The sequence below is a fragment of the Heptranchias perlo genome, chromosome 31 (assembly GCF_035084215.1).
Source record: "Heptranchias perlo isolate sHepPer1 chromosome 31, sHepPer1.hap1, whole genome shotgun sequence".
NCBI classification, from domain to species: Eukaryota; Metazoa; Chordata; class Chondrichthyes; order Hexanchiformes; family Hexanchidae; genus Heptranchias; species Heptranchias perlo.
This window is the reverse complement of record NC_090355.1, coordinates 15,638,695-15,652,138: the sequence shown is the minus strand read 5'-3', so window position 1 is coordinate 15,652,138 and position 13,444 is coordinate 15,638,695. Positions and strand designations below refer to the sequence as shown.

At 39.1% G+C, this 13,444-nt stretch overlaps 1 protein-coding gene across 3 annotated transcripts in view; it reads right to left on the bottom strand.

Moving 5' to 3' along the window:
* Positions 1-2,995: 2,995 nt before the first annotated feature.
* Positions 2,996-13,444, bottom strand: part of LOC137300399 (syntaxin-binding protein 1) — a 116,238-nt gene continuing 105,789 nt past the window's right edge. For 2 of the 3 annotated variants that reach the window (XM_067969477.1, XM_067969478.1), the window contains 4 exons: positions 11,343-11,444; positions 7,996-8,081; positions 5,909-6,063; positions 5,144-5,284 (listed from right to left, as the gene is read on the bottom strand). In XM_067969477.1, coding sequence (XP_067825578.1) covers positions 5,175-5,284; positions 5,909-6,063; positions 7,996-8,081; positions 11,343-11,444 — 453 coding nt within the window. In that variant the 3' untranslated portion in view covers positions 5,144-5,174. Of the gene's footprint in view, positions 4,264-5,143; positions 5,285-5,908; positions 6,064-7,995; positions 8,082-11,342; positions 11,445-13,444 lie in introns of those variants that run through there. The other variant, XM_067969479.1, reaches the window with a different exon arrangement.

The following is a 13,444-nucleotide window of genomic DNA, read 5'->3' as shown; positions in this document are numbered from 1 at the left end:
GATACAGCAAAGGTGTCCAAACTACAGTCCATAAGTCATGCATTTATATAGCGCCTTTCAGAATCTCAAAGCATATTACAGTCAATTAAGTACTTTTGAAGTGTAGTCACTGTTGTAATGTAGGAAACGCCAATTTGTGCACAGCAAGGTCCCACAAACAGCAGTGTGATATTGACCAGATAATCTGTTTTCGTGATGTTGGTTGAGGGATAAATATTGGCCAAGATGCTGTGGAGAACTCCCCTGCTCTTCTTCGAAATAGTGCCATGGGATTTGTTAAGTCCACTTGAGAAGGCAGACAGGGGTGCTCAGATTAACATCTCATCCGAAAGACGGTGCCTCTGACAGTGCAGCACACCCTCAGAACTGAGCTGGAGTGTCAGCCCAGATTATGTGCTCAAGTGTCTCGAGTGGGACTTGAACCTACAACCTTCTGATTCATTGGTGAAAGTGCTGCCGCTGAACCATAGATGACACCACAGGGCCTGGGCAGGATCTGTGGCTATTCCCGAAAAATCCAGCCCTCAAAATTCAGTCAACTCAGTGCAAAACGTGTGTATAATTCTTATTCGTCGGTCTGCCTTGTTTGATGTGTGTGGGCTTTGAGATATGGATGGGAGCTTAACGTTCTTGCCTCTGAGTAAAGTCTCACACCTGCTTGTGGCCGACTCAAGAGCAGCCATGCAAATTTGCAGAACATGAATACAATTATTCCGCAGCTGAAGGAACATTTAACATGTCACGTTGGATTGTTTAAAGTCAGGGTAGTCCAGATGTCTTCACACTATCCTTTAGCATGTAAAATATTAATTAACCACAAAGTTCTGGCACTCAGCGTATCTATGTGCATTTCGATCAGATAGACAATGGATGAAATGGGACTTTTAAAAATTCGTACATCTCCCATGGCATCGCTAAATGATAATCTGGCACCTCAAGTGTAACTTTTGAAATTTACCAGACATGGAACCACAGAAGTTTACAGCATAAAAGGAAACTATTTGGCCTATTGTGCCTGTACTGGGTCTCTGAAAGCGCTCCCCATTTTGTCCAATTCCCCAGCCCTTCTAAAATTCTTTTTTTTCAAATATTTATTCACTTTCCTTTTAAAAGCGATTATAGATTCTGATATCATCACTGTTTCTGGTAAAACATTCATGCCCTACCAACCCTCAGCAAAAAAAAATCTCTGAACTTCTCCCTTAATTCTTTTGGTGGTGATCTTAAATTTAGGTCTTATTACTCACTTGCACATTAGTGGAAAAAGGTTGCCCCTATTTATCTGGTCAAAAGCACCTCATAATTGTGAACACCTCTATCAGCTTTCCTCTTCATCTTCTCTGTTCTCGTGAAAAGAGCCCCAGTTTTGCCAATCTCTCCTTGTGACTAAAACCTCATCATCTCAGTGAATCATTATGTAAAAAAAAGTTTCTGAAAAGTTCCAGAAAATAAGTTAAAGTGCCTGCTGTGATTAAACACGGTGATTTTGATAATATACATTGTTTGTTTCATAGTAAACAGTGATTTTCGATAAGCAACACCATGGGAGGCTTATTAGTTTGTATGAAGTCCTGCATTATCTGTTGTCCATTAGACTAATTTGTACGTAGGTCTATTCTGAGTTCTAGAATTGAATGCTTATTTTCCATACGAAAGACTCAAAATGATGGCAGAGGGACGGCTGAACTATTCTGATTTTTAAAAAAATCCACTGTGACGCTTAACACTTTAGCTGTGGAATGCTTGTGTTAATGTTCTGTAAAACCACATAAATCCCAGCCACAGAACTATAATCCCAGCAGTGGGATGACCAACAAGTTTAGAGATTGAAAATCATTAGATTGATACCCGGACTTCGAGGGTTAAGTTACGAGGAGAGATTATACAAATTGGGGTTGTATTCTCGGGAGTTTCGAAGGTTAAGGGGTGATCTGATCGAAGTTTATTATTTATTATTTATTATTAGTTTAAGGGGCTGCTCTTTCAAAACTGAGATGAGGAGAAACTTCTTCACTCAGAGGGTAGTAGGTCTGTGGAATTTGCTGCCCCAGGAAGCTGTGGAAGCTACATCATTAAATAAATTTAAAACAGAAATAGACAGTTTCCAAGAAGTAAAGGGAATTCGGGGTTACGGGGAGCGGGCAGGAAATTGGACATGAATTTAGATTTGAGGTTAGGATCAGATCAGCCATGATCTTATTGAATGGCGGAGCAGGCTCGAGGGGCCGATTGGCCTACTCCTGCTCCTATTTCTTATGTTCTTATGTTCTTATATAAAGGGGAACGGATAGGGTTGATAGAGAGAAACTATTTCCGCTGGTTGGGGATTCCAGGAGTCGGGGGCACAGTCTAAAAATTAGAGCCAGACCTTTCAGGAGCGAGATTAGAAAACATTTCTACACACAAAGGGTGCTTTTTGGCAACCAAAGGTATTAAGGGATATGGGCCAAAGGCGGGTATATGGAGTTAGATCACAGATCAGCCATGATCTTATCAAATGGAGGAGCAGGCACGAGGGGCTGAATGGCCTTCTCCTGTTCCTATGGAGTACAGAATATAGTGTAAATCTGAAAGTGCTGGTTGGATGAATTTAAGGAGAGTGGAGTTGTTGTATTTTTCACTTCCATATTCTATACTCAGTTTGGAAGAAAGATAGTCTAAATCATAAACTACATCAGTGCCAATCTTTGGACAGCCTACCAGGAGGTGCCCTTAAGTATCCTTTGAAGCACCCACCAGTCCTCCAATGATCACGTATCTGTAGTTGGTCCTTGTAATGCTGAGAAACATCCTTTGGTAGAAGCATAAATGTGAAGGCTGGGATTGAAGACAGGTGTCCTTGTTGAAGCTCTTGTACAGTACCAAGAAGTCACCCCAGGGTTTTTTTTAATTCGAGGAGGCTGCTCAGAGGGTTTGTGCCATTTTACGCAACCAAGAGAAACATTACAGTGACCAATTCTACAAGCAATCTCATCAGATTCAATTTATTTGTCCGCTTCAGTATCAGTACCATAAAGTACAGTTTGTGCTTGAACACTTTGAATGCAGAATCTGATTTTTTTCAAAGGGACATGGGATCAAGACAGACTAAATTCTCAGATAAATAACTTCAATATAAATATGACTTGACACAGTGATCGTATACAACGGCAAAATAAGCTTTTTGCATCACAAAGCAGTCAGTGCATCACACAGCCTTTGCTCTGGTAACTGAACAAGCAGAGACCGGTAGATAATATGCCTTTCAACAAATGGAAGATGTAGCAATGCCCAGAAGAAAAATTTCCTCAATAACCACGAACAAGCTTAACACAACAACACAGACACAGGGCATAGACGCTCATAAATTAAAGGAGGCTACTTCACATTTTCACCAGTGGACTATACAGTAACAAATGGCATACACACTACACATCTCAGTGCATAATGTTTACCTCGATACTAACCAATGAAACGGCGTTTTACTAAATACAATACTGAAATACCATTGGCCCTTTTTGCAAGCATAACTTTGACACTACACATTAAAGATGAGGAATACTTCAGTTTGAAAATTAGTGGAGGAATGTATCCAAGAATTTTGATTCAAATATCAGCTTCAACTGAAAAGTTTCTCAATGATCTCACACCACTTTTACATAATTTCAATAAGCCTTGGTCCCAAGCAAATTGCGATGAACTTTGTTCCACTTCTGGGATGTAGCAGTCTCTGAAAGTAGCTTTACATTGAATGTCAAAAGATCAATCTTATGTTGTTTGGTTGAATATTATTAATGAAATGTTTCTCATTCATAGTCTTACCAATTCTCACTTGGCTTATGCTGGAATTACTGCTCATTAATTGAAGATCAACCTCATGCAATTTGTTCCTCCACTAATAAAAATGAACACTAAATAAACAAACGTAACTACCATTTACACATGTCCTAGCAGTACTCAGAGCATCCTTATAAGATTTGGTAATTACAATATTATGTAGCTTTTTTTTGTTTCAAAACGTTGCATCCATTGTTAAACAGCTTTAGCTAAATTCACTGGCCTTATTTTTTTAGCTCAATGCATACATGTTGAATTACAAAGGTTGCAACACCAAAACTTCACAGACAGTAATATTCTCCTCGTTGGGAAGGAAACATTTGTGAATAAGAGTGTGTGAACGTCTTGATGTATGGCTTCACTCTTAACTGCTAGCTTCTTCATCTGGCTTATTCATTTTCTTTAAGGAGTCAAGTAACTTCTGGGGAGTGAGAATATGTGTCGATCCTGCAGTTGTGAGACATAATACATTTTAGATCGGTAGAAAATGCAAGTTATTTTCATGAACTAAATTTTATGAACTAACTAACTTTCATGAACTAACTTTTAAAAATAATGTCCTAAAAATGCAGTACCTCTTTTCCTTTTATTTACAAGAATTATTTTTTTGTTTGCATAGTCTTTGAATGTCCTTGCAGCATCTATAATACTGTGTGTCTGGTTAGAAAATCAACTTAATGATATGGTAACCACTGCTGACCGTGACATTAATGAGAAATTTGAGGCAAAGAAATACTGCAGATTTAACAACACTGCGCATCATTACTAGAATTCGCTAAAAAATTATTTTGTTGGAAAAAGAACTTTAACTAAAGATTTTGAAATCTAAAAAAGGGATACATTTTAACGAGAAGAAATTTTTTCAAAATAGATTTTTTTTTAAGTATAAGGAAGATCTTTTTCAACAAAGTATTTGCATTAACCCTTTGCAGTAGCATTTCTCTGCAAAAATATGTATTTTTAAAATTTATTTTGAGAACAGAAGTTATTTTTTCACTCTGTAGATTTATTTTGATTTTACCATTTAATATCGCCATTAAAAATCTGACCAGACAGGATGATATTTTGTGTGCAAGAAAAATGCCTGAAAGATCTTAACAGTATTCAAAGGGTTAAGTGGAAAAGTCTGAACTGCAAAATGTATTACGTTTATTACATAAATAATGATATTTAAATCTACTTTTTTCACATTTAAAAGCTTTTGCTTAAAAAGTTACAAGTTGTACAGACAGTTCATTACTCTAGAAGATATTTAGAAGAATGCAATTGTGAAAGAACAGTTTCGGTAGAGTAAACAAAGAAAACCCTTCGAAAGAGAAGAGTTTCTTTTTTGACGTTTTACTTTTTATTTGCCTTTTTCACTCCTCTTTAGGAGCCTGATCCTCAAATGTAACCCTAGAGGACTCCCTGAAGTCCGGGTGTCTCAGGTCCATGAGAAATTTTGTAGGAGTTATTATGTGGGTAGAACCTGTGAGAGAACAGAGGCCAGCTAACACCCTTACAACATGCCAATTTATGCCCATATTAACTTTCCTGGGAAGAGAAGACGGGTGGAGAATAAATGTGCATGCAAATTTACACAAGATTTGAGCCTTTCTGTTCTCGCTGGGCCTCCCCAAGCTGAAGCCACGAAGGGGAATTCAAATAATCTCTGCCTTGAAGTCCCGAGTAAGCCATAGCCTTGAACCATGGGTTGAGCTGAGGCCTCAAGGCAGATGACCCAGAAGCAAAGGAAGGACTCAATCAAGCTTACACAGAGCCACAGAACAACCACTGCTAGAGAGAGAAGAAAACAATTGTAGTTAATGGACAACAGGTCAAAACTCTGTAAAAGCATAATAACAGCAACAATAATAAGCACATGAACTAACATTCAAGAGAAAAGCAAAACATGTAGACACTAAAACACCACAAATTAAAGACAACATTAAGCATGTATTTTTTTTACAGTTAATCGTTGAACACACATTATTCAGCAAAATGAAAGGCAATAATATTAATTTGATTGAATGAAGCAATAACTTGCAGAAAATGTATTTAAACTAACTTACCACAATTAACAAAGTGATGGCTGATTCTTCGCAATACTTACCTATTAGCACCTCCCACTTCCCATTGGCTTGTGTGACCTCATAAGCACAGCGCATCTCAGAGCAGGAGGCACCTCCAATGATGAAGATGATGAGGCGTGGCCCCGTTCTGTACTCTCCTGGGGTTTTATTCTTATGCCAGTGGCCATATCGGGCACTACACAAAAAACATTCACAGAAACATTAACAATCTAAATAATTCTCAAAAATTAACAGTCGCAATGCTTTGTCAGAGTCCTTTTCCATGAAGGTTGATACTGCAAAACTATGTCCTAAAATGACCGTGTGGAAGTGTCCATTATTCCAGCGAATAACTTTTGGATTCAATATTGCCGATTTAGGGATAATTCTCCCCAGAAAATTTATCCAAAGTTAAAACTCACAAATTTTGTATATTATATTCTCCCATCTTTTGTTCTTCGTCTTCTCCTTTGGACCTTTTTTTCTCCTCCATTTCCCTCCCCCTCTTCTCACTTAGCCTTTCTCCTCCCTTTATTTATTTCTGTTTTTGTGCTTCAGTTTTATTTTGCTTCCTACTTGCTTCCCTTTGTACCTTTTCCTTTCAGTTACAGTGATCATATTGCCTTTTGTATAGCCTGCAGGGAGAGGGAGCATTGTGCCGATGGAGCTTGGGGGCGGGTCTTAGATCAATAGTCCGCTACGGAAAAAGGGAGGAAAAAGTATTTGAATGCCAATTTTGTGCCAGTGCAGGCATCAATCTGCAGGTTACTCATGCCAGGGAACACCTGATATAGATTCTTTCTTATTCTCCCCAAATCAAATCCCTTATGGAGAGTGAGGTTGACGATCGGTGGACCAAGTGCTCAGCCACCCAACTAAAAAGTATCTATTTTTTTTTGCCAAAATATTGACGAGTAACATTTTGGGTATAATAATTACCAGGCGTGCAGTTGCATGCCAGAGATTTGTTCTTTTGCCAGGTTGCGAGCGAACTTGTCCACTTGCTGAAGACTACAGGCAAGATTGCCGAATGTTAGACAGCTTTTCTTCAGGTAAGCAGATTTTCATACAGCTACTACCCGACAGTTCTAGACATATCCAGGCAAAATTCAACAAATATCAGCAACTTTAAACTTGAAATTATGGTGTCAGCCTTGGCTCAGTGTCGCCTCTACGTCACAAGTCTGTGGGTTCAAGCCACATTCCTGAGACTTGAGCACATAACCCAGGCTGACACTCCTGTGCAGTGCTGAGGGGGTGCTGCACTGTTGGAGGTGCTATCTTTCAGATGAAACGTTAAAACCGAGGCCCTCTCAGGTGGACGTAAAAGATCCCATGGTACTGTTCGAAGAATACTGTTCGAGAGTTCTCCCAGTGTCCTGGCCAACATTCATCCATCAACCAACGTCACGAATAACAAATGATCTGGTCATTGCTGTTTGTGGGACCTTGCTGTGTGCAAACTGGCTGCCGCATTTGCCTACAGTTAAAAGTACTTCATTGTAAAGCACTTTGGGATGTCTTGAGGTTGTGAAAGGCACTATATAAATGCAAGTCCTTTCCTTTTGGAATGAAACAATTTATTTTGAAGCTTCTTATTTCTTATATTTCTTTAGATTATCCCATCTCCACACTTTAATCCCACTGTGCTGAGACTATTTTTTTCTTCTCTCCCCTTTCCCCACCCATTCCCCCCCATCCCCAACCATTTGGAAGGATTGATGTAGAAAACATGAAAAATACCAGAACAAAGTCCCTGCTCCAAATAGTGCACAGGATTACTGCTGACAATACAAACTTTGACTTGTTTCTTATAGTTATGTTGGAAGTTGGTCAGTCACTGAACAGTTTGGAATGCAATAAAATAAATGTGTCAGCTTCAGTTGTTCAATCATTGCTGAATACAATACAGTAACTATGTGTGAGGGGAACATTGGGAGACTACTGTTTTTTCAATCAAATTCCCAGCAAATCAGTTGAAGCCACTAAATTTCCATTTGGGTCTTTGTAGACTGTCAGAGTCAGCATTGCAGTAGAGTGAAAAGAAAGCCACTTTGTTCACCAACCTTATTGGCATCATCAATAAACGTAACAAGCACCTAATTTAAACTGTGCACAGAGGCAATACCTGACTGCAGTGGCACTGAAAGAGGCAGTAGAACGAGCAGAGATGTATGGGTAATGCTTAGTGTCCAACTTGTCATCAATGGCATCCTGGGGAAGGAATAATCTGGGTGAATACTAATCAGTGAACAGAAATGCTATAGCATGTCATCTTTCTGCTTTGGTCCATAATAACGCTGAAGAATCAATACTATTCCCCATAGTGATGTTTTATTCAGATTCTGCACCTAATTACTCAATTACAGTTTGTTATGCGCAGGATGAATCCCCACAATAAATCTGCATTACTGCTAAAATAGGCAATAGCTTGTGACTCATTAACAAAACAAAAATACAATACCCGCTTCTCAATCACCAAGAATCTTTATGACAAGACCCAGTGCTGCTTACCGCTTAAATCATTGTGCCACCACTACCCCCATGCAATCCCCCGCCACCCCGCGCCCTTGACTGTCTCATGGGTGAAAGCAATGTCTAGTGCAGGACGAAGCCAAATAGACCAGAAGACCCCAGGTTTGATTCCAACTTGGTGCTGAATTCATTGATCTCAGCGAGGTCAGCAAATGGGATATTCCAATTGGTTTTCCAGCCCCTAGACTTGGAAGGAAATAGCTATCCAGAGTCTCGTGTTGGAAAGTGCGTATGATGCGTGAGAACAGCATTGGGCTTGGCTATGGTTCTCTCCATGGTCCCTTAGGCTGCCAATACTCACTGTCTAGGCTAACAAATGAAATATGGCCACTCGATGACAGAGGGCGTGGCTTCTGGCATCCATGGAACTATTGGATTTAAGTTTTATTAATCCTCTGATCCTACAATTGTCCAGAGAAAAGGGGTTATTGAATAGAGACCAGGGGGAGTCTGGGGAATACAAATAGAGGTTATGGGGGCAGGAAGAAAGCCTATAAATTACATTAAGATTAATCGCTTGTGCTATTAATTTAATTGTTTGAGGCCTAGCGAGTGAGCTGAGTCCAGATGGCAATTATCTTCATAGGGAAAAACTGACACTTTTCTTTACCCTGTGTGAATTAGGCCTCATGTTGGCTCAGCACTGATACAGGTGCAGCAGCTTGCAGCCCAGAAATGCATCTATTGCACTGCAGATTTTCTAACTCAATTGACTGTGTAAACATTTGCCACAACATGATACAAAAATTGACAACACACCGTTACATTCTAAAATACATTTCTGACCTGTGGATTTTGTGTTGCAGGAGGGTTCAGAACAGGATTTTTTAAATAGCAATCAGCTCTCATGATGTTGATCACTTTTACTCTTTAGCTCCTTTTCATCTGCGTTTCATTAACTCCCCATTTCATGAGTTTCTCAACCACAATCTATTGGATTATTTTCATTCAAAAGGAATTGCACATTTTTAACGTTAACTTTCATTTGGTACTTCACTTTTATTAACTTCTCTTTCTAGTCATACTCAGTAGGATGTTGGATAATCTCCCACTATTACATCAATCAAAAGTAGATAAAGTTGGGCCAAACGCAGGTTGGGTCACCACTTTGCTGAACTCCTCTGTTCTGTTCACAAATGTGACCTGGAGCTCCATGTGGCCCATCACTTTACCTCTGGCTTTCATTCCCCCTCTCACCTCTCCATTTTTGTCTTTGGCCTTTTACACAGTTATAATGAAGCTTAATGAAGCTCAGGGAACAATATCTCATCTTTCCTCTGGGCATTCTGCAGCCCTCAGGTCTGAACACTGTCTTCAGTAACTTCTGTAAACAATTTTACAACACCAAGTTATAGTCCAGCAATTTTATTTTAAATTCACAAGCTTTCGGAGGCTTCCTCCTTCGTCAGGTGAACGATGTGAAAAATTGGAGTAACTTCAGATTTTAACTATATCCTCCACTTCCTTTACAGTTCAAGTTAGGAACATAGGAACAGGAGTAGGCCATTCAGCCCCTCAAGCCTGTTCCGCCATTCAATTAGATCATAGCTGATCTGTATCTTAACTCCATTTACCCGCCTTGGTTCCATATCTCTTAATACCTTTGCCTAACAAAAATTTATCGATCTCAGTTTTTATGTTTTCAATTGACACAGCTTTTTGAGGGAGGGAGTTCCTGATTTCCTCTAACCTTTGTGTAAAGAAGTGCTTCCTGACATCATCCCTGAAGGGCCTAGCTCTAATTTATGCCCCCTTGTTCTGGACTCCCCCACCAGAGGAAATAGTTTCTCTCCATCTATCCTATCAAATCCTTTAACCATCTTAAACACCTCAATTAGATAACTCCTTAATCTTCAATACTTAAAGGAATACAAGTTATTGGCGACATTACGTGGGATTGTTGGTGTTTAGGAGGGAGGGGAAACAAGTTCACGTTTTGGTTGGGGGGAGACTCTTCATCAGGATGCCGTGCTGGCAGGGGCATTGTGTCCTCCCTGTTGACCTGTTCTGTCTCTTTCAGAGCTGGTGGATTTACTGTACTTTAATTGCAAACCTTATCCCCAGGTATTCAATTGTTGACATCTCTGCTGTTTTCTCACCTTTTCCTTAACCCTCCCACCATTAATTTCTTTCATACTTCCCATTACTTGACTGAGATGATCTGTTACATCATCCAACAATCCTGCCTCTCTGTTTTTGTTCCCTCCCCTCTTTATCTGATATAATTAATAAGCTTGTTTATCTTTGTTACTTTTAAGGTCTGAAGAAAGGGATGAATCTGAAATGTTGGCTGTCTGTTCTCATCACAGATACTCACTGACCTGCTGTGTGTTTCCAGATTGTCCTGTTTTTGATTCAGATTTCCAGTATTTTTTTATTTACATTAAGTCAATTGAGTTCCGAAAGGCCTTTGGATTATAATATATGTAACGTCTGTAGAAGTGTGTACAGGATATAAATTCGAAACATTTTAGAGTGCAATGAGAACACTACACTGAATCCCAGAAAATCATCCAGTTTGAGAATAACATTACTATATGTGTCACTCCTTTTCAATCTATTTAAAGACTTGTCTTAGGTCCTAGATACTTAGATGGATGGGAAGATTTTCAGGCAATCAGCTGAATTCATAACCCGATCAGCAAAGGTTTGAGCCTTCCCCCCTCCCCATTCGATCATTTAAGCAGTATTGGCTTATTTGGATTAGAAGTTGAGGCTGCAAATGTAGGAACATTGTACTAAGAGTTCAAATGTACAGATGTGGACTAATTGTCCCACCTATGACCAAAGGTTTAGGCCCTCCAGCCAAAATTGGACTTTGATTACTAAGGTAAATTTGTTTGAGCGGTTTTCCAGGAGCACACAAAACATTTCCATTGAATTATTTAATAAACAGAATTATAACTTATCCATTTACTGAGTCAACAAAAGGTCACCAACCTCCATGATGTCCTTGATGAGCGGCGTCCATCGAGACAACTGATAGGTCTGTTCGCTGATTCGCTCTTTACGCTCTGGCTTGTTCCTACGACGCAGGGTTGACTGAACAACAAGAACAGAATGTGAATTCTTCCTTACTACCGTTGAAAAGGTGTACATTTATTTGACAACATTTTTTTTAAAGTTCTTCAGTGCTGAAAGTTTAATGCAAGCTGAGGATTTCTGATACGTGCAGTTACACAATAGTGATACACCTGCAACGTTTGTCAACTTCTTAAGACACAACATTAAATTTATAATATACATTGGGTGTAACAGTAATCAAATGCAACCTGAAAAACACACAGGTAATGTCTCATAATCATCACTCATTCATTGCAGATGACATTATACTGTCCTTGTGAAAATAAACTCGAAACTTAATCACACACCCTTCTCCCCCTCCCCCAATAAAGTGGGGTGGTTTGAAAATACTCTGGAGTGGTGTTAATTCTGTAATCTAAATGTGAGGTGTGGATGCCAGATGTTACTGCTTTGTAATGATGTGAATGATTCTTTATATTAGTCATGCTTGGTATGAAAAAGGAAAATTCCTTAAAAATACGTAGACAAATTAAAAGTAATAAATATGGTCTGTAAAAACAAAAGTTAATTGAAATGTATGCAGAGTTCAAGATTGAGCGATCCAATCAGTTAGATCTGAAAAGATTGTTCTTTCACTTCTGGGATTTGATTCAGATTCAGCCCAGACTGACAGGTTGAAAGATTTATCTTTCTTCCAGCTCTACACCCTCACTGAATTGACTTTAACTACTGTCATGATGTGGAGATGCCGGTGATGGACTGGGGTTGACAATTGTAAACAATTTTACAACACCAAGTTATAGTCCAGCAATTTTATTTTAAATTCACAAGCTTTCGGAGATTTCCTCCTTCCTTCCAACATTTGCCTGAGGAAGGAGGAAATCTCCGAAAGCTTGTGAATTTAAAATAAAATTGCTGGACTATAACTTGGTGTTGTAAAATTGTTTACAATTAACTACTGTCAACACAGTTCCACATGAGTGAATGGATAATACAAAACTGTCCATAACTCAACAAGAACTGGCACCAAATTGGAAATCTCACTGAAAAAGACCTGCAAAATGGTTGGTTAGGGAATTCAAAAATTCAAATGACACATTGAGGCCTGCTCTTCTCAGATTGGAGTTAAGGCATATTGTTGGGGATAGAGTAGAGCGAGATTTGGTCAGCACCTAGCCCAAGACCCATGAGCACTTGATGCTGATAATGGCTGGTAAAAGTGGAAAAGCAGTCAACTTAGTGAACTAAAATGTAATTCACAACCAAAACATAAGGATCTAAAACCAACTGCATCTGTTACAATCTTCACAGTTAATGCTCTTGGAAGATAACATTTTTTGTTTCGCTTTTAAATATGTTTATCTATTCATTTTTCCTCTATTTACATCCTGCTGCATTCACCATCTTCATACCCTTTCCTTCAGTTAGTAAGGTTATATACTCTGGCAAATAGGCATTATGCTGCTGCTCTCAACATCCAGGTCACTGAATTACAAACTAATAATTACAGTAAATCTGAAGGCTTAATTTAGTGCTGTTGTGCCTTTACATTGTACAACACTCAAATAGCACTGTGGTTGCTAGATGCCATAGAATCCCCATTGTACCATCATCCTCCCCCTCAGCCATCTGCAGACAAAATAGTATTGACCTACAAACGTTTTAGAACCATATCACCATTGCTAGGTGTGTGCTCAGGGTACAAGTGCTCTATTGTGTAACTGCATGCAACATCCTGGTGTTAAAGGAGCTCAAGGCACTTAGAGAGAGGCAACTCTTTGTCTCAACAGGGGAAATCTTCATGATATTACGCCCTCATGACAGCACCAAATCCTAGTGTAACTTACATGCCGGTGCAATTAATATTTTTTACACTAAGATTTTTGGAAGAATACATGTGATGCAATCTAATCATTCAGAAATAGTTTTGCAATTTTTAGAATTCAAAGTCCTAGAAAAGTTGGGATCTTGGCGATAATGAAAATAGTATCCAAGGTAATAGTTCAACACACAATTGC